The 25,313-nt window shown below is 35.2% G+C and overlaps 3 protein-coding genes and 1 non-coding gene across 8 annotated transcripts; all 4 read left to right on the plus strand.

The window, feature by feature from the left end:
• Positions 1 to 2,747: 2,747 nt before the first annotated feature.
• On the plus strand, positions 2,748 to 8,217 carry LOC127087462 (tRNase Z TRZ3, mitochondrial). Of its 2 annotated transcripts, XM_051028344.1 has the most exons (11): positions 2,748 to 3,125; positions 3,232 to 3,321; positions 4,276 to 4,320; positions 4,452 to 4,550; positions 4,628 to 5,059; positions 5,218 to 5,474; positions 5,566 to 5,713; positions 5,824 to 5,874; positions 6,451 to 6,857; positions 6,954 to 7,605; positions 7,716 to 8,217. In XM_051028344.1, the coding sequence occupies exons 1-11, from the start codon at positions 2,814 to 2,816 to the stop codon at positions 8,031 to 8,033; spliced, it is 2,811 nt and encodes a 936-aa protein (XP_050884301.1). In that variant the 5' UTR covers positions 2,748 to 2,813; the 3' UTR covers positions 8,034 to 8,217. The 2 variants fall into 2 exon arrangements, with proteins under 2 accessions (XP_050884301.1, XP_050884302.1); XM_051028345.1 differs by lacking the exon at positions 5,824 to 5,874 and having other exon boundaries at positions 5,566 to 5,708; positions 6,521 to 6,857.
• A 5,730-nt stretch (positions 8,218 to 13,947) lies between these two features.
• LOC127087464 (putative ALA-interacting subunit 4) lies at positions 13,948 to 16,464 on the plus strand. 3 transcript variants are annotated; one of them, XM_051028349.1, is made up of 7 exons: positions 13,948 to 14,206; positions 14,289 to 14,347; positions 14,470 to 14,661; positions 14,908 to 14,978; positions 15,067 to 15,370; positions 15,448 to 15,737; positions 16,013 to 16,370. In XM_051028349.1, the coding sequence occupies exons 1-7, from the start codon at positions 14,131 to 14,133 to the stop codon at positions 16,068 to 16,070; spliced, it is 1,050 nt and encodes a 349-aa protein (XP_050884306.1). In that variant the 5' UTR covers positions 13,948 to 14,130; the 3' UTR covers positions 16,071 to 16,370. The 3 variants fall into 3 exon arrangements, with proteins under 3 accessions (XP_050884306.1, XP_050884308.1, XP_050884307.1); XM_051028351.1 differs by lacking the exons at positions 13,948 to 14,206; positions 14,289 to 14,347 and having other exon boundaries at positions 14,656 to 14,799; positions 16,013 to 16,462; XM_051028350.1 differs by lacking the exons at positions 13,948 to 14,206; positions 14,289 to 14,347; positions 14,470 to 14,661 and adding an exon at positions 14,668 to 14,816 and having other exon boundaries at positions 16,013 to 16,464.
• A 264-nt stretch (positions 16,465 to 16,728) lies between these two features.
• LOC127087463 (protein JINGUBANG) lies at positions 16,729 to 18,506 on the plus strand. Of its 2 annotated transcripts, none has more exons than XM_051028346.1 (2): positions 16,729 to 17,552; positions 17,648 to 18,506. In XM_051028346.1, the coding sequence occupies exons 1-2, from the start codon at positions 16,992 to 16,994 to the stop codon at positions 18,374 to 18,376; spliced, it is 1,290 nt and encodes a 429-aa protein (XP_050884303.1). In that variant the 5' UTR covers positions 16,729 to 16,991; the 3' UTR covers positions 18,377 to 18,506. The 2 variants fall into 2 exon arrangements, with proteins under 2 accessions (XP_050884303.1, XP_050884305.1); XM_051028348.1 differs by having other exon boundaries at positions 16,740 to 17,552; positions 17,651 to 18,506.
• A 1,449-nt stretch (positions 18,507 to 19,955) lies between these two features.
• Positions 19,956 to 20,028, plus strand: TRNAK-CUU (transfer RNA lysine (anticodon CUU)). The gene has a single exon. It is a non-coding gene; the product is annotated as a tRNA-Lys (tRNA).
• Positions 20,029 to 25,313: the final 5,285 nt, after the last annotated feature.

Below are 25,313 nucleotides of genomic sequence, written 5' to 3' on the forward strand. Positions count from 1 at the left end.
CATATGTTGAGGCGGATTGTAGACATGACTAGGAGGTATTGGTGGTGGTTGATCATCATCTTCAATGTCGTTGTTCAGCATGTGATCAACCTGTATCTCGGTCTCCTCTTCTTCTTCATCAACGACATCCACTTCTGCTTCCACTTCTGCAACAACTTCTTGTAATTTCATATACACCAACCCCCCGACAAAATATATATCCTCACAATGGGCGAATCACATAGAGGAACGGTTGCAAACATCGCAACATATGTAAGTTTTTTCTTTTGTTAACTTTTTATCTTTCATCTTCACCAACCCCCTTTTATTTTAACATACCAACTTAGTCAAGTTTTTTGTTCTTTATTTTATAGGATGTATCAAGGTTCCGGACTCGGGTCCACGAATATGTCCATATGGACCCGATGATTCAACCTTATGTTGAACTTGCCGGTTTTGGTCATATAAGCAAGATTTTGTCTTGGTCCGTAGATAACAAATTCATTCTAGCTTTATGCGAAAGATGGAGACCAGAGACGCACACATTTTGGTTCCCAACCGGTGAGTGTACCGTGACGTTAGAAGACGTCTACATGCTTTTGGAACTGCCCATTGAAGGTACGGCTGTTAATGGTAAAACCAACTATGCAAATTCAATTTGCATGGATCTCTTGGAGACCGATTTGTTAGATGATAACGCAAGAGATCAAGGTATACTACTTTCATGCCTTAAGTCGTACTATAATAGTTTATACTTAGATGAGCATTCTACCGAAGATGCTCGGATAATAAAAACTAGGTGTTACATTATGCTGTTAATTGGCTCATTTTTATTTCCCGAATGTAGTGATTCTAGCATGCATATTATGTATTTACCTTTACTTAGACATGTAGATAGAATATGAAGTTATAGTTGGGGATCTGGTTGTCTAGCCTATCTCTATAGCTCCTTGTGCAAAAGCTCACACAAAGACACATCTACATTTTCTGGATGTGTTGTTTTGCTACAAGCATGGGGTTGGTCAAGACTACCGTCCTTAACACCCGTCAACAACAACCCTTTCACATTTTCGTATGCACAAAAGTAAGTTGTTTAAATTGTTATATCTTTACTTACTTCTTTAAAGATTATTATCTCTAACTAATATTTTTTGACTTTTTCGTGTAGATGGTCTAAACGTGGTATGAGTTACAACAGATGTCCAAGACACTATATTACTCAGTATCGCAACCTGTTGGATCACCTTCGACCGACAGACGTAAGGAAAATAACTTAATAATTTCGTTATATTTTGTTAATTTCTTTTACCTATATTATAATCCTATCTTCTTTCACATTTCAGTTCATTTGGCGTCCATACCTTAATTTGGATCATAATCATCAGGTCAATGCTGAAGAAACGGCCGTATAGACTGCTTGCACACCGATAATATGGTTCACAACTGTGGAGATGCACAACAGTGATCGTGTGAAGTTGCAGTTCGGTATGCCCCAAAACATCCCAGATCCCCCAGCTAGCCTAGGAGAATGGCATATGCGCAAAGTTAACGACCAATGGAATTTCAATCCATGGCAAAGCTTCACAAGATCGGAGTGTCGCAAATGGAAGCACCATCATGACCATGTGTTAACTGACGCAGTCATGCCAACTGAAGAAAAACCAAGTCGTACTTATATGGCTTGGTACAGATCGATTGTTTTTCAGTTCATCGCCGAGGATATGTACTTGTACGACCCACGCCAGATGACTTACACACCTAACACCTCAACATCAAACCCCAAACAACAGTGTCAGACCGGATACACACAACCACCTGTCCGTCAAACGTTCCGTTCAACCAACACACAAACATACAACCAAAACATACCATACACCCAACCCCAATACCAAAAGCATACCCCATACCAGCACCAACAAGCCATCAACTTTAGACTCAACATCGCTTTGCACCCACCCCATTACCTTATCAAAGTCGCCTAAGCCAGAACACCCAACGATCATTCAACACCAACCGCCCCTCCTCCTACCATAGCCAAGAAGCCCAAACCTCACAAAACCAAAACATCCAACAACCCTATCTCTACCAAACACCCCAACAACCTTTCCAACCTTTCCTCGACGCATCGTTCACACCCATGTCTCCCTTCAACCGTCTCGGTCGCTTATCAATGAGTCAACCACAACCCAACTTCTCTGGCATGGGTCATGAGCTCAGCTACGGTGGTACACCATTGATGCATACTGAAGACTATGTCGTCTTGTCTGACTACCTCAACAGGCCTTCTCCTGTAGCTGGAAGTGACACTCCTAGCTCCTCAGATGCTCAAACACCGGTACCGAATCATCAACGTGGGTTAGGGCCACGGGTTAGGGTAGCTAAAGGATGTGGGACCGGAGGTCGGTTAGGTGATCCCGGTCATCACCATTAGGTTTCTTTGTGTAAACGACAAATTTTATTAATATCAATTGGTCTTATATCAAATTTATCTATCACGTATACCATTTACAAAAAAAATTGCATTTTACACTGAGGCTCCAATTGAATTGGCGCCTCCTCTTAAGTACTACACAGGGGCGCCAATCTAATTGACGACTCCTCCTAAAAATGAGATAGTTTTGGAATTTTTTTGAAATCAGGGATATTTTGAAAATTTTCTTAAAAAAATGGGTTATTTTTGTAAAAGATTCTGTATATTTATATATTTTAATTTTTTTTCTTGTGTTTAACTTGTGGCATGAGTTTGCAAGACCCACAAAAATAAAATAGAAAAAAAAGATGGAGTGAGGAAGTTGTCTTAAAGGCTAAAACCCTTGAGATAGAAAAAGGGCAAAATGGCCCAAATTTTAAACGTTCGTCACTTTCGCTTCTTCCCCTCTCTTCCTCTCTTCTATAAACCAACTACTACTCTCTCAACCCTCGTCGCATCTTCTTCTTCAAAACGACGCCGTAACGTCAACGTTCCTCTTCTTCATCTTCGCCACAAAACCACCATCCCAATGGAAGTTGAAGAGACCAAATCCCTCGGTAACCCTGGCTTCAACAAGAGAAGAGCTGAGGGAACTGACAAAACTGATTTCCCCAAAAAGAATCTTCAACTCAAAGTTCGAAAACTCAATCCTATCAACACTATTTCATATGTACAGGTATTATTGGGTTGAATTGCTTCTATTTTCCTCTATCTGTTTTGTTTTTAACTAGCTATGGAAATTTAAAAATTGTTTTTTTTCTTGCTTGTGATTTTGAGTTTAGGTTTTGGGTACTGGAATGGATACTCAAGATACATCACCTGCTGTCATGCTTTTCTTTGACAAACAAAGGTTTATATTTAATGCTGGGGAGGTAAGTGTGTCTGCAACCTTATTGTCTTGTCGTTTTTGTATGTTATTATGAAAGTTCTGTTTGGATAAATAACTTAATTAAGTGGTTTCATCGTAGACATTTATCATGTAAGTTCTTATGGATAAGCTATGAGTGTGTCTGAATTATCTTATTTGAGCTTATCTACTAGCATAAGCTTTGTGACAATGTTTGGGAGAATTTATGAAAATTACTTATGGAAATAGCTTATATTAAAACAATTTAATGTAATTTTATATTTTTTTGCTATTGAAATAGCTTATATATAAGCGCTTATCATGATAAGTACTTGTGCTACAAGATGCAAATAAGCTGTTTATTCTAACAGAGCCTATATTTCTACAACAAAAGAGAAAATTAGTAATGGCATAAGAGTTCGGGTCTCTTTGGATTGACTTATTTAAGCTTATCTACTGCCATAAGTTTTGACACTGTTCGAGAGACTTTATCAAAAATAGCTTATGACATTTTTTTATATATTTTTTTGATTTTTTTTTTTATAAATTCTTCTAGGTAGTTAGTAAAAACAATTTATAACATATATAAAAACAATTTAACTCTATTTTATCTTTTGTTGTAAAAACAATTTATGCGAGTTTAATTCATAAGCAATTATTTTGTTAAGAACTTCACTTGTGCTATAAGCTGCAAATAAGTTTATCCAAACAGGCACTTGGTTGTTGTTGTTGTTGTTGTTGTTGTTGTTGTTGTTGTTGTTGTTGTATATCTATAAGCCATCCTTTAGAGTTTTAGGAAAGAAGTTGAAAATAGCTTATTGACCGTGTCATAAAGATGTTCCAATAAGCTCTCACTGATAGTCTCCCAATTGCTTATAAGTTATGACACTATATAAACTTAAGTCAATCTAAATGGACTCCAAAAACTTAATGTATTGGCTTATAAGATTTATTAACCTTATATCATATTTCAATTCAGGGACTACAAAGATTTTGCACCGAGCATAGGATTAAGTTATCAAAGGTATCATGTATCTGAAACTTATAACACTCTTTGGTTCCAGTGCGAGTTTTATTTATAATTGACTCGTCATGAGCTGATAGTTTTTTACAGTTTTTAGTTTCACACTCTTGCTAATTTTCATCTTTCTTCAGATAGATCACATATTTCTTTCTCGAGTCTGTTCGGAGACTGCCGGTGGGCTCCCAGGTTTACTGCTTACTTTGGCTGGCATGGGAGAAGAGGGCATGTCTGTAAGTACTAGGCTGACTTTGTATAGTCTTCCAGATCTATCAAATTTATTTTATATAATTTATTTTATAATTTGTAGGTCAACATATGGGGCCCTTCAGAACTTAAGTATTTAGTAGATGCCATGAGATCTTTTATTCCCAATGCTGCCATGGTTCACACAAAAAGTTTTGGACCCACCTTCGGCACCAATGAGTCCCCTGTGCAGTATCAAAGTAACCCCATTGTTCTTGTTGACGATGAGGTGGTGAGAATATCAGCAATTATCCTTCAACCAAAAGGCCCTTCACAAACCAAAAGTCATAGCATAGACACAGTTGATTCCCCCAATGTCAAAAAGATTCCAGCTGCTAAGCCCGGTGATATGTCTGTAGTATATGTTTGCGAGCTACCTGAGATTAAGGGAAAATTTGATCTGGAGAAAGCTAAGGCACTTGGTCTCAGACCTGGGCCAAAGTACCGTGAACTGCAACTTGGAAATTCTGTGAAATCTGATCATCAAAATGTTATGGTAAGCCTCAAAACTGTAACACGTTGTATGCCCAAACCAGGGTGGTAGCAAATTTACAATTAGATTTCAGTCGCAATTACGTGTGATTTAGTTTATGTTTTGTTTGATGTTGAGCTTCCATTCATACAACTTATTTGACCGTTTTCCAACCACAATAGGTTCATCCAAGTGATGTCATGGGTCCTTCTATTCCTGGTCCTATTGTACTTGTTGTAGATTGCCCAACAGAATCTCACTTGGAAGCATTATTGTCTGCAAAATCACTAGCTACTTATGGTGACCAAGTGGGAAACATGTCAAAGAGTGTTGCATGCGTAATTCACTTAACTCCTGAATTTGTTGTAAGTTGTTCAAATTACCAAAAATGGATGAAGACATTTGGTTCTGCACAGCATATCATGGCTGGACATGAAAAGTAAGGTGTTTGTCTCTCTGGAGAGTTCTTTTTATGTTTCTCCTAGTTGTTTTTTATTAATGTTACTTATGGTTGCCCGTGCTGTATGCAGGAAGAATATAGAGGTCCCGATTTTGAAAGCTAGTGCAAGAATCGCAACACGACTTAATTACTTATGTCCTCAGTTCTTTCCAGCTCCGGGATTTTGGTCTAGCCCAAATCAGAATTGCTCAAAACCTGGCTTTCTTGCTTCAAGTGAGGTTTGTTACAATGAGCTGAAAAGGGAAATTTGTTTTCATGGATAATGGTATAGTTAAGACATAGTCTCATAGATGTATCTAATGAAGTGTTCGATTTGTTTCTTTTGCAGGATACTTTTTCAGCACTTTCTAATGTCATTTATGCTGAAAATCTTCTCAAGGTATGGAAGATCGACCGGCTTGAGTGTTAGGTTGTTTGTTTTCAAAGAAGTCAATAAATTTTTTGGAATTTGAAAAACTTGTGATTTTCACTCAAATGTTGATGACAATTATTGTTAAGTGCTCACAGCTTAAAGCATTATGATTATGATTTATGCCTTTTTCTGCAAAATAAGCTTAATTAACAACCATGTGATTTTCAAATTAACAATAATAACGGTGTTCTCGTCGAAATGAAGAGTGGTTTTCTCATGAACCTTGTATGATTAAAAAATAATAAATAATTCAAGCAAACATGCTCTAAGTACTTTTATAACACTTTCTTTTCTTAGGTTTTCCTGTGTTTTTGCAATTAAATTATCTTCCACCTGATCCACTTTTACCACTAGAGCTTCTATTACGTTTCTATCATGACTTTTTTTGGGAGATTTTTCATCGTATTTCCCCTGATATTTTCTGCTTAAACTATCTCCCGTCTAAATTTGTCACCTTAGGACTATTATTTCCCTTGTCCGTTCTTTGTCTCTTGCTTTTGCCATGTTGATGTATTGATAAATGTATTGCTCTATGTTGTACAGTTTACTTTGCGTCCCTATGTTAATCTTGGGTTGGATAGATCTTGTATTCCAACTAAAGTGTCTTCCTCAGAGATTATTGATGAGTTGCTGTTAGAGATTCCAGAGGTTGTGGAAGCAGCTCAGCATGTCAGTCAGCTCTGGCAAGATTCCAGTCAGACAACAGAGGATTTAATTCCCGGGTCTGATCACAAGATGTTGGTTGAGGAGCCGTGGTTGTGTGAAGATGGTATGGCTCCTGCTTGCTTGGAAAATATAAGAAGAGATGACTTGGAGATAGTGCTTCTTGGAACTGGTTCATCCCAGCCATCCAAGTATCGAAACGTGACCTCAATATATATAAATCTTTTCTCGAAAGGTGGTTTGCTCTTGGATTGTGGCGAAGGATCCCTAGGACAGCTCAAAAGAAGGTAAGTACATCCAATTCTTAAATTGATTATTATTGTACCACACTTGTTTTCCTCTTTAAATCCGAACTGTTGGTTGATGTATTCCCTTGGAAACAGATATGGTGTAAGTGGTGCTGATGATGTTGTGAGATCTTTAAGCTGCATTTGGATTTCTCATATTCACGCCGATCACCACACTGGGTTGGCTAGGATTCTCGCTCTCCGCCGTGATTTGCTAAGAGGAGTTCCTCACAAACCGGTGCTTGTTGTAGGACCAAGGAAACTCAAGAGATATTTAGATGCATACCAAAGACTAGAAGATTTAGATATGATGTTTCTTGACTGCAAGCATACCACAGAAGCATCATTGGATGATTTTGAGAATGACTTGCAAGAAACAGTTAATTCTCAGGATCCGAGCAATAACAGTGCGAAAATAAATGCATCAAAAGTTGATTCAACTTTATTTGCTAAAGGGTCTCGTATGCAAAGCTACTTGAAAATACCAGGTAGTCCTGTTGACAAAGATGCAGTTTACCCCCTCCTAAGGAAATTGAAGCGTGTAATCCGAGAAGCCGGTCTTAACGCCTTGATTAGTTTTCCTGTTGTACATTGCCCACAGTCATATGGTGTTGTTCTACAAGCAGAAGAGAGGACTAATAGTATTGGAAAAGTGATACCTGGTTGGAAGATTGTATACTCCGGTGACACCAGGCCCTGTCCAGAGCTAATAGAAGCATCTCGAAATGCAACAGTTCTTATACACGAGGTAAGTTTTCTTTTTAAATCTCTGCATCAATTCCTTCTGCCGTGAATGATGGGTGTGTTTGCATAAACATCTTAAATAAACGCTTAAAAATAAGTTGTTAATTATTGCAGGCAACTTTTGAGGAGGGTATGGTAGAGGAGGCTATAGCGAAAAACCACAGCACCACTAATGAAGCCATAGAAATGGGCGAAAGTGCTAATGTATATCGAATCATACTAACTCACTTCAGCCAAAGATATCCAAAAATTCCTGTATTTGATAAAGCACACATGGATAAAACATGTGTTGCATTTGACATGATGAGCATCAATATAGCAGATTTGCCAGTGCTTCCCAAGGTTCTTCCATATCTGAAATTGCTGTTCAGAAATGACATGATAGTTGATGAATCAGATGATGTTGTAGATGTTGCCGCATCAGCTTCTTGATTAAATGATCAATTTATTATTTATTCTTGTTTTGCATCTTTATCCTGGATTTGCTCATGCAACTTCCCCCAAACATAGAGCTTGTAATTTATTTTTTGGGGAGGGGAATAGTTTAGTCATTTCAGTTATTGGTTAATGTATCAAAATAATTTTGGTTGTTAAAGTGAAGCTATCGTTATATTGAGTTTTTTAGGCACTATTTAGGGTTTAGGTACTCTAGTGAATCACCATTTTAGACATTGAAATTGTAAGTTATGAACAATTTAATTATTCAAATTTAAGAAATGACAACTCAGGCCCCATTTATTTTTTGAGGGCAAAAATGTGTTCATTTTAACTTGTTAATTAAAGGATATGAAACTCTTGGAGTAAACAAGTGTGATCAAGAGAAAATGAAATGTGTTCATTTTATTGTTTTTTAAAATGATTATAAAAATAAAATAATTTATATAAAAAATATAATTTATTTTTTTAAATTTTAATTTTTTTAGAATGAAATGATATTGATGTAAAATTGTGTGATTAACAATTTTATTATTTTATTAAACAACTTTATACGATCATTAGTCAATTTTGTTTTACTATTAAAAATTATTTTTAATATTTGAATTAGAAATTTTTTTAAATAATCAATTTTTTTAAAAGAAAATAAAAAATAATCAATTTTAAAAAAAATATCAAAATAACCAAGTTTGGTAGAGGATGCGCCAAATGAATTGGCGCACCCCCATACCACTAAGAGGAGGCGCCACTAGCATTGGCGCACATGCATTGGGCCTCATGAGGAGGCGCCAATGCTAGTGACGCCTGCATTGACCATCATGAGGAGGTGCCAATGCCTCTGGCGCCTTAGTGGCTTTTGCATGGTGAGTGTATGCGCCGATTCATCTGGCGCATACACCCCCTCATATTATTTTTATATTTATTTAGTTTTTTAATTTTTTTAATTTTTAATTTTTAATATTTAATATTTATTATTTAATACATAAGAAATAATAATGAAAATAAATAAATTTATTAAATATGTAATAATTGGTTACATTGGATAGACAAAAAACTAATGACCCGTCCGATTATAACGTCCCCCGGTTCCACATCCCGGTGCGTTAGTTTGTCTCCGAGGTCTTCCACGATTTTCTTAAGGTGTTTGTGGTCTTTGGGTGCTGACCTGATCGAGCGATAACTGGTTGGAAGTTCCGGCGGAAGTTCCAGCAGTATTTGACAGATGTGTCATCATTTGCTCCCAATATCCGATGGGGCTCTGGCCAACGACGCTTCTGTAATGGAGTTCGGTGCCCATGTCATTGTAGTTAGGGCTTGGGGTTGAGTGAATTGGGGATGGTATAGTTGCCCAAATTGGGCCATTGAGTCATTTTGAAAACGAAGCAATGGTTTTTGGAGTGTACTATAGTTAAACAGTGGTTGAGTGTTCATTGGTGGGGGGGGGGGGGGGGGGGGGGGGGTTACGATGAAGTGACTCATATGAATCATCTGGGATGTAGATGGTTGTGGATGCGGGGTTTGGTTCTTGGTTTTGTGTTTGGGTGGTTGGTATGAACGGGGTGTGACGTTGGATGGTTGGTTGTTGGGTGGTTGGTATGAACGGGTTGCGATGTTGGGTGTTTGATTGTTGTATGTATGTGGTCGGTTGATGTTGTGTGGTTGGTTGTTGGGTTTGGGTGAGTTCACATTGGTGTTGGGTGGTGAATTGATGTGGGGCATACGATGACGAAGCAAGTTGGCGTGGATCCATCAAATATTGGGGCTCAGATACAAATTGCTGAGTTGTTACAAACCTAAACCATGCCATATATTGTTGAGTAGGTCTTGCACATTGGATGACTGGTTCGTTCAAGATGTGTTGTCGTCGATTCCTCCATTGACGACACATGTCTTTTGCAAAGTCTCTCTAGTCAGAATAATCCCACTGTGCATCGACCCTTTTTTGATGTCAATTCCCCAAACATGTGGGAGATTCTGGAATCTGTTGTAGCATTCCGAACTGCAGTTTGACCCGATCACTTTGGTGCATTTCCACCGTAGTGAATCGGATAATCGGTGTCTTCGCTGTCCAAACTGCAACATCGTCATGGTTCACATCATGATTCAGACCTAGATATGGCCTCTAAACAAAGTGTAAAACAATACCAAATGGTTAGATGGAGAATAATTTGAGAAGTATTTTTAAATTAAAATATAGTTCGGTAGGATTATTAGATCGTCATGTCCAATGTGGTCCAATAGATTTCGATAGACTACAATAACGTGTTTCAGACACCTATTGTAGTTCATTCCCCTTATTGACCACCTAAGATAATAAAAAAAAGTGAAAAATATTATTTACTGTTAATTATAATAATAAATATAATTAACTAAATGGTGAAGGGTAAAGTGTTAGACTTACTTGGTTGCAAATGGGAACACGAATGAGCGCTCATTTATCGGGGCGAGCGACGGCATTCTCGATCACCCCCAAGCTTGAAGCAAATAAGCACATGAAAAAAAGTACATGTATTCTTTTTTGCAGTTCTACACATTGCACTATATAGATGGGCCAACATAGTTGAACCCCAACTATAAGTGTTTACCTTATTAATGTTGCGTAATAAAGGTAAATACATTATATTCACAGAATTACCTGTACTTTCTGGAAATAAAAAATTACCAAATAAAATCATAATATAACACCGAGCTTTTATTATTTTCTCATACTCGGTTGAATCGTCGGACAATACTATACTGGCATAATATTGTTTTAGGTATTTTAAATTTATACCTTGCCCCCTTGCTTGACCGGATGTGTCTCCCTCAGTTTCGTCGTCTAACAAATGGGCGTCCAATAATTCATTGAATATATTGTTGTCTTGGTTAACTCGCCCATTCACTGCCTTTTCGTCTATACGGAGATCCAATAACATGTACACGTCCTCAAGTGTGACAGTACACTCACCAACCAGAAGGTGAAATGTGTGGGTCTCGGGTCTCCACCTCCCCAACAAATCCAGAATGGACTTGTAGTCCACCGAGTACGAAACAATGTTTAGTAGATTTCCAAATCCACATCCTCTAATATGTGGTTCTATTAAAGGATCGTGGGGTACATATTCATGTACACGACATCTAAACCGCTTCGGATCCTAATAACAAAAAAATAAGAAAATACAATTAGAAGAAGAAATACATACTCAACAAACACACATCTATAAGAAGTATTCCAAAAATAGAAACTAAAAAGAGAGAGATAACAAAGGTATAACACAAAGAAGATATCTATTAGAAATAATCCAAAAATAGAAACAAAAAAGAGAGAGACAACAAAGGTATAACACAAAGAAGATATCTATTAGAAGTATTCCAAAAATAGAAACTAAAAAGAGAGAGATTACAAAGGTATAACACAAAGAAGATATAGTAATCCAAAAATAGAAACTAAAAAGAGAGAGATAACAAAGGTATAACACAAAAAAGATATCTATTAGAAGTAATCCAAGAATAGAAACTCAAAAGAGAGACATAACAAAAGTATAACACAAAAAAGATATCTATAAGTAGTAGTCCAAAAATAGAAACTAAAAGAGAGAGATAACATAAAAATGCCGAGATATTCTCGATTGTGCCTCTGTGTTCATCGCCCATAGTCAACAAAGACATGATTTGAATTTGCAAAGCTTGAGTTTGGTAGTTGAAAGAAGTGTGGTAGAAGAAAATACTTGAGTATTGATGAAGATGATTTGATATTGTTGATATGAGAGACTATTTATAGATGAATGAGTGAGTAGGTTTGAAACCTAAAAAGAGTGTGATTGGTTGCATGGAAAGGCAAGAGGAGACAAGAGAATGACAAAATTCAGAATGGAAGAGAAAGCTAGCATGTGAGGAATCTTCTTGACGCATGTGAAGAAAGCACATGCAAGGGAAGAGGAACCCTTCCTCTTAATGCCTACATGTGATTTCTCACATGCAAGGAAGAGGCGCCCTTCCTCTTGGCGCCTTAGTGTAGGGCAATTGGAAGGGGCACCCATCCTAGTGGCGCCTAAGACTAGTTTTGTGAAGAGGCGCCCAACCCTCAGACGCTCAAAATGGAGTTCAGTGTTGCAATCTGGACAGTTGTTCAGTGATGCTTCAATGAAATTCATCAGACATGAAGCTGCCAAAGCAAACACACACGTGGTTACGGTATTTGACCGAACTAAAGGTTGGTTTAGTGTTGCCGAGTCCACGGATCACAATGAGGGCATGCCGATGAGACAGTACATGGTCGAACTAGATAGAGGTTGGTGCGACTGCGGAAGGTTCCAAGCCTTTCGTACCCCCTGCTCCCATGTCATTGCGTCATGCTCAAAGGTTCGAAGGGATCCATCCTACTTGCTATATGAAGTTTACAAAGTCGTCAGCCTTTCAAATGTTTATAAAATTAGTTTTTCGGTAGTGGCAAAAGAGGATTATTGGCCAATATATCAAGGGGACATCGTCTGGCACAACGAAGTTATGCGAAAGAAGAAAAAGAGTCGCCCTAACAGCACCCGGATTCGAACCGAAATGGATACGGCGAACAAAATGGTTAGACTATGTAGTTCATGTCGTCAACCAGGTCACAATCGTAATAACTGTCCTAGTGTTGGAATGAGCACAACCAGATAAATTCAGATGTACCTCTGTTGCTATATATGAAAAACTAAATTTATTTCATAGTACCTCTGTTGCAATATATGGAAAACTAAATTTACTTCATAGTAAACGTCTGTGACGAAAAGACAGTTGTTCATAAAAAATAACACAAACAATTTAAACGACTAGAATACAAAAACTATGCGATTACAATCATCAAAATAATTTTGAACATGTAATGTATCATCCTACGAGCGTCTTGGTCGGTCTTAATATCCACCCATTCACGCACTTCCCCGTGTTGATTGAACGTGGACACAAACCATTGTATTCTTCTAATTCGTTCACCCTCTCCAATTTCTCCCTCTAACCAACTGTACAACGTCCGATTAAAACGTTCAAACGTATCTGTGTTCCAAAGTCGAACCTGTATCGGAGCGGCAACGACAGAAAATATTACATCAACATTTCGTTTCTGAATGTAGGCAGACATTGTTGAAACAGAGAGAATTGAAATTGATGGTTAAACTAGACAATTTATGGTATTAGGAGATGAATTTGAGTGAAAATAATTGTATGCAATGCGTGGTATTTATAGAGACGGAACATCTATTGGACAAAACACGTGGGCGCCAGATGAATTGGCGCCCACATGACCATCACATGCAGGCGCCAAATGAATTGGCGCCCACCATGCAAAAGCCACTAAGACGTTAGAGGTATTGGCGCCTCCTCATGAGACCCAATGCAGACGCCACTAGCATTGACACCTCCTCATGAGGCCCAATGCATGTGCGTCAATGCTAGTGGCGCCTCCTCTTAGTGGTATGTGGTGCGTCAATTCATCTGGCGCATCATCTACCAAACTTGGTTATTTTGATATTTTTTTTGAAAAATTGATTATTTTCGATTTTTTTTTTGAAAAAAGTGGTTATTTTGAAAAAAAAATCTCTGAATTATATTAATCAAGTTGATCACTTTAAATAACTTTTTATTTTTTATTAATTGACTTTATTTTATCACTAAAACTTATTTTTAATATCTCGACGTTTATTAACCAACTTTATCACTTCACTATTCGATTTTTTTTACATTTTATCAATTTTATTTTATTATTAAAAATTATTTTTAATATCTTGATATTTATTAACCAATTTTATCACTTATCGATAATAAGTAGAATTAACCAAATTTTAAAAAAATAAAAATAAAATATTTTACAAAATAAGCAGGGTCCCCATTTATATAGTGTGCCATTTATTTAAAATTAAAAAAAAAGTTCAATATTAGTAATGTTTAGCGATAGTTGCGGTGGTGAAATGAAATGGTCCAATATACTACCATGAAATTGTACGGTTCTCTAACATTCATCAAACAAACACACTCTTCAATCCTTAACCACTCCGTTACAGTTATTATTCTCTCCATCTCATCCATCATCTTAATCATCTTTCATCATTTCCAACAATAACTAATTCATACAGCAACCATGATGGACATGAGCCCCGCTGGGAAAGATGGACAATCTCCTCCCAGTTCAAAGAAAACTTCAAAAAAACCTAAATGTCTGTCTTGTTTCATTTGTTTTTGTCCCATGATGTTTTTTTTGTATGATTATTGCTCATAGTTTTTATTTTTTAATTGTAGATTCAAAATTCTCACAGCAAGAACTTCCTGCATGGAAACCGATTCTAACACCTGGATGGGTATTATAACATAACATGCATGCAAACAACATAGTATTATAAGAATTCATGTTTCTTAGAATATGCATGAATGCAACAACAATTATTAATTAGTGTTTTTGTCTTTGTAATAATTTTCATAGGTCATTGCTGCATTTACTGTCATTGGAGTCATCTTTATCCCTGTTGGTCTTGCTTCATTGTTCTCATCAGAAAGGGTAGTGGAAGCTGTATTCAGATACGATGACACGTGTCTTCCTTCCTCTGATGCTGGAAATCCAGTTGCATTTATTAAAAATGATGCTACTAACAAGACATGCACTCATAAATGGATCGTTAGTAAATTTTCACTTTTCTATTTCACAATAGTTTCATTTTCTTTAATACATTATGTTCCGGTTGAACTCAAGTCCGCGACACCGCCGCCGCTTTGAGTTTGAGAACCCTCATGGCTTTGTCCTTTAGAAAAGACGGTTCGTTGAGTTCAAGTGTATGAATGCTGTATATAAATTATCCTTAGCCTCGATTTCAAATAGTCTAGAATACCTTAATTGAAATTTTTAGTTGTAAACTTTTTACAGGTTGAACACAAAATGCAAGCTCCTATCTTTATCTACTATCAGCTTGATAATTACTTTCAAAATCATCGCAGGTATGCGCAATTTCACCGTCGTTGATTTCTGATAGCGATAACGATTTGTTTTGCTCCGATTATGATTTCGGATGATTGATTCTTGTAGATATGTTAAGAGTAGAAACGACAAGCAATTGTGGAGTAAGGATGCTGGAGGGGAAACAAACAACTGTTATCCGGAAGACAAAACAGAAGAAAATGAGCCAATTGTTCCTTGTGGTCTCATTGCATGGAGTTTGTTCAATGACACCTACAAATTTTCAATGAAGAACAAGAACTTAACTGTCAACAAAAAAAACATAGCATGGAAAAGTGACAAAGGTTCTAAATTTGGCCATGATGTTTATCCTAAAAACTTTCAGGGTGGCGGAGAGTTGATAGGAGGTGCGAAACTCGACGAAAGCATACCGGTAAAGTCATGTTTGAATAAAATATCGTTATCTGTTTCTTGAGAAATAAGTAATCTATGTGTTGTGGCGTGTATCAGTTGAGTGATCAAGAGGATCTCATTGTTTGGATGAGAACAGCGGCGCTACCGACTTTCAGAAAACTATACGGGAAGATAGAGTCTGATCTTGAAGCAAATGATGAGATAGATATATTAATCGAGAACAATTATAACACATACGAGTTTGGAGGTAAAAAGAGGATGGTTCTCTCAACCACAACTTGGATTGGTGGGAAAAATCCTTTCATAGGGATGGCATACCTTTTTATTGGTGGCATTTCCTTGTTATGTGCCATAGGTTTCATTCTTCTGTATGTGATCAAGCCAAGGTAAGGGATATATTGTGTTCATCTTATATAGCTTTATGATTCTACATTTCTATAACACTAACTTTTGAATACACACGCACTTTTGTATTTGTCGAAGTCACGAGTGCTTCAGAATGGTTCATATTATAACTATTTGTGATTTGTTATGCATATGCATATAATATCAACGATTGATACTACTCTTTTATAGGAGTCTTATCAGATACGAGATAAATATTTTGGTTATTTCTAATTTGCGCTTACGAGCTAACATTGCTATATTGCTCGATGTGCAGACCTCTTGGAGATCCATCCTACTTGTCTTGGAACAGAAATCCAGGGATCTTAAAATAATGTACTATGACTCTCAACTTTTTTTCTTGTGAGACTTTATTATCTTCTTTTGTCACCAAATCTTTGCGGCAAAGGCTCATTTTGGAACTGTTTATTTTGTTCTTGACTAGGTGACCAACATGGAACATGAGTGTATATAAACCTTTATATAAGTATGTTACAAGTTTTGATCTGAAAAAAAGATGCCAATATTATATAGAGAAGATATTTATAGAAAAAAGATCGGCGAAATGTCGACCAGATTTTTTGACGAGTTAAACGGAATAGATTGTGGATTGAGGTCATGCAATATTTTTTTGAAAAAGAATTTGTTCTTTTTATCCATTTGATTTATATTTTTCTCAAAACATAACCTTTCAAATGTATGATGAGTGTTTGGCCTTTCTCTTAAAGAAAAAGATTTTTACACTCACACCCCTAAAAAAATAGTTGTGAGAAGATTAGAGGCAAAATAAAGAAACTTAAAAAAGAAAGAAAGGTTAAGAAACATGATGCGTTATGCAATGTAATACAAAAATTAAACTCAACCAATACAATTCATTTAGATCTAACAATGTATTCGGTTTTCACTGAGTAATCAATCTTGACAGTTAATTTAATTTCAGACGATTTAAATTACAGAAATAAAATGAGTTATACACGGGATCTTGACTGCAAATTTAAAGTCGAAGTTGAGAAGGAAAGGTTCGTGATGCATTTAATGCGCAAAATTCAATTCCTCTAACAACTATGCTTCTTATTTCTTTAATACACATTATAGACCTCACCTATTGTAATAAACCAAGTTATAGCAAATATCTACCACCATTATATTTCATAACCCCATTACACCAAACTTCATAACTCATAAGCCACAACCCATCAACATCATCATGAAATGAACTTTCTTTAGAAGAAAACACAAATTAAGAAGAAAAATCAATGGACTCTCCCAACTCAACTGATTTTGCTTTCACATCTTTTACCACAGTTCATAACAACAAGAAAAGTAACATCACAAGAAGTCATTCTACAAAGGAAACACCTTTCTCAAAACTCTCATGTCCTACTTTCTCTCGCAGCCTTCAAAACTCTCCCATTTCGTCTCCTCATCATCACTATTTTCCCACTAAGCTCTCCGATTCCGACTCTCCACAAACAGCCTACCACTGCGCTTCTTCTGTCCTACGAAATGATGGACAAATCACGTCCGTAGCATTATCATCGAGTGGCTTACTCTACACAGGTTCCGATTCCAATGTTGTAAGGGTATGGAAGCTGCCTGAGTTCACTGAATGCGGACAGTTGAAGACTAAAGCTTCAAAGGTTGTCGCGGTCGAGGTTTCTAATGATACTGTTTATGCAGCTTATGGCGATGGCAAGATTCGAGTATGGACAACAATTTGGGATGATAGTACTAAGGTTTTGAAACATGTTCGGTCTGCTACCATTCCTAAGACACTCGGCTATGTTCGTAGCTACATTGCAGGGAAAGACAAGACAGTAAGTGTACCTTAATTGAGTTTTCTGTAACTTTGAATATTTTTTCTCGAAAAGTACTTTTAACATGATTTTTTTCGGTTGCTGTCATCGTTTAGCAGATGAAGCATAAGAGACTAATAACATCGATGGCAGTAAACTCGGCCGAGGACATTCTATACACTGCATCACTTGACAAAACAGTAAAAGTATGGAGAATCTCAGACCTGAAATGCATAGAGACAATCAAAGCACACGCTGAACCAATCAACGCGATGATTGTATCCGACGATGGAGTTCTCTACACTGCTTCAGACGACGCCACAGTTCGAGTCTGGCGTAGAAACTTTTGCAGCCATGATCAACCACATTCTCTGACAGTAACACTTCATGCAAAATACTCACCTGTGAAAGCCTTAACACTAACCAACGACGGAGGAGTATTATACGGCGGATGCACCGACGGTTACATACATTATTGGCTAAAGGGTTGGTTTGCAGGACAATTGCAATATAGCGGATCGATTCAAGGACACACACATGCTGTTTTGTGTTTGGCTAGTGTTGGAAAGTATGTAGTTAGTGGCTCGGCCGATTCGACTAGCAGGGTTTGGAGTAGAGAAGAAGATGGACAACATGTTTGTTTGGCTGTTTTGGTTGGTCATAGAGGACCTATTAGGTGTGTGACAGCATTTTTAGGAGGATGTTTTGTTGATGATGATGATAAGGAAGATTGTTGCATTGTTTGTAGTGGAAGCCTTGATGATGGTGTCTTGAAGCTTTGGCGTGTTACTCATACTAAGAATTTCAATTTGTTTGTCCCAACCTTGGAACAAGTTTTTTCATAATAATATTTTTGTAATTTGTACCCTAGTATCTAAATATAACTTATGTGCTAGAAACCCTAATATTTTATCGATAATACATAGAAATAACAATTGTTCTATACTAGTCGACGTTAAGGACAATTTGTTGTAAGATTTGGTTTACAACCTTTACAAGTGGACCAGCATAAACAACTAACTATGTAACATGGCTAACATTTATATGTAACAAAAATGAAGCAAATTATCCATAAGTTAGAGTTAAGAGGATTTTTTATTATACTAATGATTCCAATTTACATGATTACGAGGAATAAAGCATGTATACCAGAAACTCGACACCGATATTACATGTCAATATCGATAATAATTTGAAAAAAATAAATAAATTAGATGCAACCATAATGTCAATTTTGGATACTGTTCGACAGACATATCTTTTTTTAAAGGTGTCGGTGATAGCAAGAGATCTTCTACTGCATACCATTTTGTTGTCCACCATTACCAATACTAGAATGTCTCCTCTTTAGGAGCAGGTGAAGACCATAACATAGCAAACGTAAAACACAAAGAATTGCTATGGAGACCAAAGCTGATAGGAGATAGCCTACAATGGAATTGGAACGCTTGCATCCAAACAGAGCCCCTAGACATACCATGGGAGGAGGAGGGGAGGAGGTTTCAGAACTACGCTATACTTTTATATCTATGATTTCTCACATACTTTTCAATTTATACATTCTTGTATTGTATAGAATTTATTTAAAAAATACTTTTTATTTTATGTCTTCAAACATTATTTTTAACTAAAAATGTGTATATGCTCCTTAGTCTATTCTTGCCGTCAATTAGGATTGTTATATGTTCCTTGTTTGTAACATAAGGAATAACTTGAAGCTCTATGTGCCTTTTAAGGTATTCATAGAACCTCTCCAATATTGTTCCTTTTAAATACAAATACAAATACAAGTTTAAAACATATATTATATGAAAAAGTCCAACAATGTCTATTAGTATACCTTTAATAGTGCATTAAAAAAAAGAATATGTATTCGATACATAGGCTTCTATTAGAAGCAAATTTAAGGAATACTTAGAGAACTTGATTATATATTAGGAAAGTAGTACAAAGCAAATTTAAGGAATAAAAAACCTATAATTTATTTTCGTAATTCACCACGAGTTTATGCAATTTTTTTTAGTAAGAATTACACTCTCTATTGGATGATTTCATAAAAGGTAATTGTTTTCTATTGTTTGATTGATAATTTTGATCCAAACGAATTGTTAGAGTTTGAAATGGAAAATACTTCAGAAATATTTTGTTGGAACTCTAAATGTGATCGGAGTAAATAATTTAAATTGATTAATTCTAATGACTACTAATACAACTAATAAGAGTTTTTTTTTCTTTTAACTTGTTTCTTTGCATCTATTCTTCTAATAATCATCTACCTTTGACTCTTGTAGACAATAAATTTGAGAACTTGATAGTTAGTATTAGAACATGTATTTCAATCTATTACTTTTTAAAGGAAGAAAAAGATAATCATGCAAAATAGAAATATTATAAATAGTTAACAAAGTAAATTCAAACAAATCAGCCCGTCTAGCTCAGTTGGTAGAGCGCAAGGCTCTTAACCTTGTGGTCGTGGGTTCGAGCCCCACGGTGGGCGATTAACCATTCTTTTGAATTTTTATTATACCTTTATATATTCTTTGGTTTATTCCAAGAATTTATATAACTAATTTTAAAAAAACACTGCCATCAATTTCTCAATAATATTGAGTTATGTGTTAAATCTATTTTTTTCCCAGAAAAATATAGAAAGTAAGCTTCTATATAGTTCGATTTTCATGTAAGAAGATGGGAATATGTATTCCCATAAAAGTTGTTATATTTTATTTTTTGAAAAAATATAATTACTAATTTTCTTTAAAATATTAAATTATGTATGAACCACTTTTTTTTATAATTCTGAAAAATAATTTAGTATTTTTTAATTCTATATTTTAGAATTTTTTTCTAATCACAACTAAAACATATTACATGAATTTAACTTATTTTAAAGAAAAAAATTTAGTAATTCAAATAAAAAGTTGCTATATCTATATTAAATAATTGTGATTGATTAAAAAAGGATTATTTTTATATTTATTACAATAAATATTCCCATGGATGATATAACTTTCATAATTTATATGGCTGGATTCTCATGTACAAGATGGAAATGTGCATTCCTATGAAACACCCCCCAAAAAATATCTTATCACACCAAAATAGGTTATGTAAACTTTTTTTAAAGAAAATATTTAACAATTCAGAGAAAATTTTAACATATTTTAATTTAAATATACAATTAGTTCAAAAAGGAATATATATATATATATATATATATATATATATATATATATATATATATATATATATATATATATATATATATATATATATATATATATATATATATATATATATATATATATATATATATATATATATATTTTGCAAGAAACGTTCTCATGAAGGATACAATTCCCTTTTTTTTATATATAATCTCGTGTATTGAAAATAAAAAGTGGAACTAAAGGATGGGAGGGCCAATCCCATAAAGAAGCCCCAAAGAGATCACAAGAATTAAGAAAATCTAAAATTAAAACACTAAATCCATCTTAATTGCAATTGGAGGTGTGTTCCACCAAATAAATTCCCTAAGAGAGATATCAATGTTGCATGGATTTAGCGAGGGAAATGCAATTACATGTAAAGTTTTTAAGGGACACTATTAGGATGGTTGATAGTCAAAGTATCGATTTTTGAATCAATTTTAATTCATAACTAAGTTCAGTTTCTGCTATGAGCATTCTCAATGGCTAGAAAGATGCCCATAAACTCAACATATAGAGAAATTTGAATGCCAAGATTGGTGGAAAAAAAACATGTGCGATCTCCTTTGCTATTTGTGAACAAAACTGCACAAGTTTGAAGGTGTGAAAAACACGAGAAATAAGGGGTTTGAATTGAGTTTTACAAATAATTTTCCCCCCAAAATAAGAACACCCCTAACAAGTTAATAACAAAGAAATAAAAACACAAGTATTTTTTATCCTGGTTCACTTGAAACTCAAAGCTACTCCAGTCCATCCGCCAAGGGGATTTTGCCTTATACACAAGGACTTAATTCACTATAATCAACAGATTACAATAATCACAAAGAATAACTTTCTTTGTTTTCTCAAGGATCCAACTATACCCTAGTCTTCTTAAGGACTCACAAAGAGCAACCTTCTTTGTCTTCTCAAGGATAACCTCCTCAAGGAATCAAACAAACAATTTGAATAATGTTTTGTGTTTTACAAGATGCTTATATACAAGCAAATTTTACACAAATGAATAACAAATACTTAAAGAAAAAAAAACTATGTACAAACAATTGATAGTTTTTCACAAAGAAAATAGACTTGTCAAAATATTGTGTCACCGACGTTTTCTTCAAGTCTCTAAGTCTCACTTATATAGCATAAGAAAAAGACTGTTGGAGAAGAAAATGGGAAAAGCTCATAGAGCGGATGTCCACTGTTGGATGAGAGAGGAGTGATATTGCGTATTGTCCTTCATCCACAAAATCAGTGACAAGTGTGATGTATAGTACTGTCCTTACCCATGAAATCAGGTAGTGGAAAGGGTGTTTGATTTGTACTATATACTATTTGATCACGTTCTCATTTGATCTTATCTTCAAGTTCACTGGCTTCTGATGAAAGTTGATGAAGCATGAAATGAAGAAACATAAAGTTGGATTCAAAAACTTTAGAATCTTTGGTCATAACCTTGACAACGTCAGTAGTCTGGCTTGAGATCTTCAGTATCTTCAGAATCTTCAGAGTCTTCAGAATCTTTAGTCATAACCTTGATAACTTCAATTGTCTGGCTTGAGATCTTTAGAATCTTCAGCTACATAACATAACTTAAGAAGCTTGTCATTCTTCAGAAGTTTATTGATTAGAGTCACATCCAGAAGCATAAGCTGAGAGAACATTGCAACAACAACATAGTGTCGCCTCAGAAGCTTCTCAAGAGTGAATCAGCATAGAAGCGGAAAGAATATTGCAACAACAATAATGAACATCTTTCAGAACTTCTAATAGCTAGCGCATAAGCGGATTTGGAACACATCGTTCAGAAACTGATGGCGTTGCACATCATATATTCAGAATCAGAACTGGCTGTCAAAGTTACCCAATAATTAACCATTAGGGTACCAAAATTGTTCTTACACAAATACAATATTGTTATCATCAAAACCCAAGGTATAAATGCAAAACCAAATCTTATTCTAACAAAGTTGACATTTCAAGATTATCAATTGTTGAGCCATCATTGTTGCATCTAGTCCATAAGTCTGATGGATGGCACCGTATAACTTCCTTAATTTGAGGGACTTTGGGGTAATGGGTTTGCATCTGGAAGGCTTTAGGGATCATGAAGTCTAGGATAACAAGGCCAATTATAAGGGAAAATGAGTTTCATGTGAGTGATGTTAAGGCAATGATGTTGGAGATGATTGTATTGTGGGATATGTGAGTATTTCTGAATCTTGACCGATTCATGCAGTGCCAAATGGTTATGTAAGTGGGAATTATTGTTGCATTAATAACTAAAACAGATTAAGGGCTCTAACCTCTTTTGTATATATCAAGAGTAGATACAAAGGAAGTAAAATCAATGACATGGTTGAAGGTATTTTCTAATCGTGTCCACATTTTCACTACAAAAAGGCAAGGGATAAAAAGGAGTTTGACATTCTCAGTTGATGTCTTGTAAAGAGAACACATTGATGGAAGGTAACATCCTCTAGGTGATATATTTTCATATGTTGGCATCTTTTTGTGAAGGATTCTCCATATTAAAGTGGAGTGAGTTAGAGGAATTGTGGGGTTTTATATGTACCTTGTCCAAACAACACGTTGATGAGGACTATAGATGAAAATATAAGCATATTAAAGGGAAAACATGCCTAAAGTTGAGTGGTTCTAAACCAGTTTTTCATCTTTAGCTTCCAAAGGAATGCATATGTTATTAATGCGGCCAAAAAGTGTAGGAAACTAGTTCTACAAAGCTAGATGTATAACCCAATTAGATTGAAGATGCAATCTTCCACTTTGGATTGTATCTTTTGAGTTATATGTCGAGGGAATTGTACAAATCCATCATACCTCCAACATCAGACCATATGTGAGTCCAAAAGTTGATTCTACGTCCATTTCCAATTATACAACTTGAGTTTGACAATGTGGTCTAGGTTTGAAGCCTGATCCCATTCCAAATGGATGAGTAAATATGACATTTGATGCAAGAGTTATCCACAATTACCCTGTTTTATTAGAATACTGCCCATTGATTATTGGAGTTGAACATTTCCCAACAAAGCTTAAGCATTGAAGCATCATTGATATGAGTAGGTAACCTAAGACACAAACCACCATCAGTGATATGAAAGTAGATTATTTTCCAAGCTATTTTGACCAATTTCTTGATGTGCAAGTCATCACTCAAAGTAGGAGTGACAATTAAATTAATCAAGTTAAAATTCATCTAATCCATCCACTATAAAAATATTAGTTAATTGATTGAATCCAATTCATCCTTTTAAAATAATGAATTAATCCGATCCATCTAACAAATTTTAAAAACCCATTGGATTGTTTAATTTTTATTTTAAATCTAATAGGTAGGTTTATAATCAAATTAAAATATTTATATAAATTAAAATTATTTTTTAAATTTCTCTCTCTTCTCTCTCTCTCTCTCTCTCTCTCTCTCTCTCTCTCTCTCTCTCTCTCTCTCTCTCTCTCTCTCTCTCTCTCTCTCTCTCTCTCTCTCTCTCTCTCTCTCTCTCTCTCTCTCTCTCTCTCTCTCTCTCTCTCTCTCTCTCTCTATATATATATATATATATATATATATATATATATAATATATATATATATATATATATATATATATATATATATATATATAATATATATATATATATATATATATATATATATATATATATATATATATATATATATATATATATATATATATATATATATATGCGCGCGCGTTTGTGTGTTTTACAATAAAGTGTTACTCTCTTAACTGTTTTGAAAGCCTTTTTTTACAATAAAGCAGTTTTTTTAGCTTCAACTGAACTTCATTAAAATGAGTTTTTATCTGATTCGTGTGATTTGTATAGGCCCCCCGGATGAGATTTATAGATGAGGGGATTTCTTAATGCACCTTATATATTATTAGGGTACCACATGAAAGTATAAAATGCCCATAGATTTCAGATATGCATCTCCAGACGCACCCCGAACACACGCGACCTAGGCTAATTCAGAGTCACGCTCTAGGAGTGTGGATTTTTTGATCCGGAGATGCATCTTCGGAATCTGCCCGTAGATGCATCTTCGGAATCTGCCCGTAGATGCATCTTTGTAGCATACTGAAATAGAAACAGAAGCAGAAAATTAGAAAGTTATATTTTGACAAAATAGAATTACCATTCATAACATAAAATCAACATTATATAAATGATGTTAACATAAAATTAGACATTAGACTTCAATATCTAGGTGGATGCTTCAGCATCTTCATAATATCTTTGATCGATCTTGAAATCGTTGCTTCCATCTCGATTGAAACTTTTGTTTTAAAACGGAAAAATGTATTCCATATAGCCCTTACTTCTCCATCTGTCTTGAGCTTCACAAAGTCGTGTTCTCATTTTTCGAGGTACAACAGTATGCCATAAATTGGTTGATATATGTTTCCCATAGAGTAAGATCAACTTCACTTTTGTTAGAACAAGATTTATTCATCCCCTTAAAAGGTTTTGATGTAACAAAGTATTTGAAGAACAAAAGGATTTGCTAACATTTTGTTTAAGTGTGCAAGATCACAAGCATAAGA

Source organism: Lathyrus oleraceus, chromosome 5 (genome assembly GCF_024323335.1).
Source record: "Lathyrus oleraceus cultivar Zhongwan6 chromosome 5, CAAS_Psat_ZW6_1.0, whole genome shotgun sequence".
Taxonomy (NCBI): domain Eukaryota; kingdom Viridiplantae; phylum Streptophyta; class Magnoliopsida; order Fabales; family Fabaceae; genus Lathyrus; species Lathyrus oleraceus.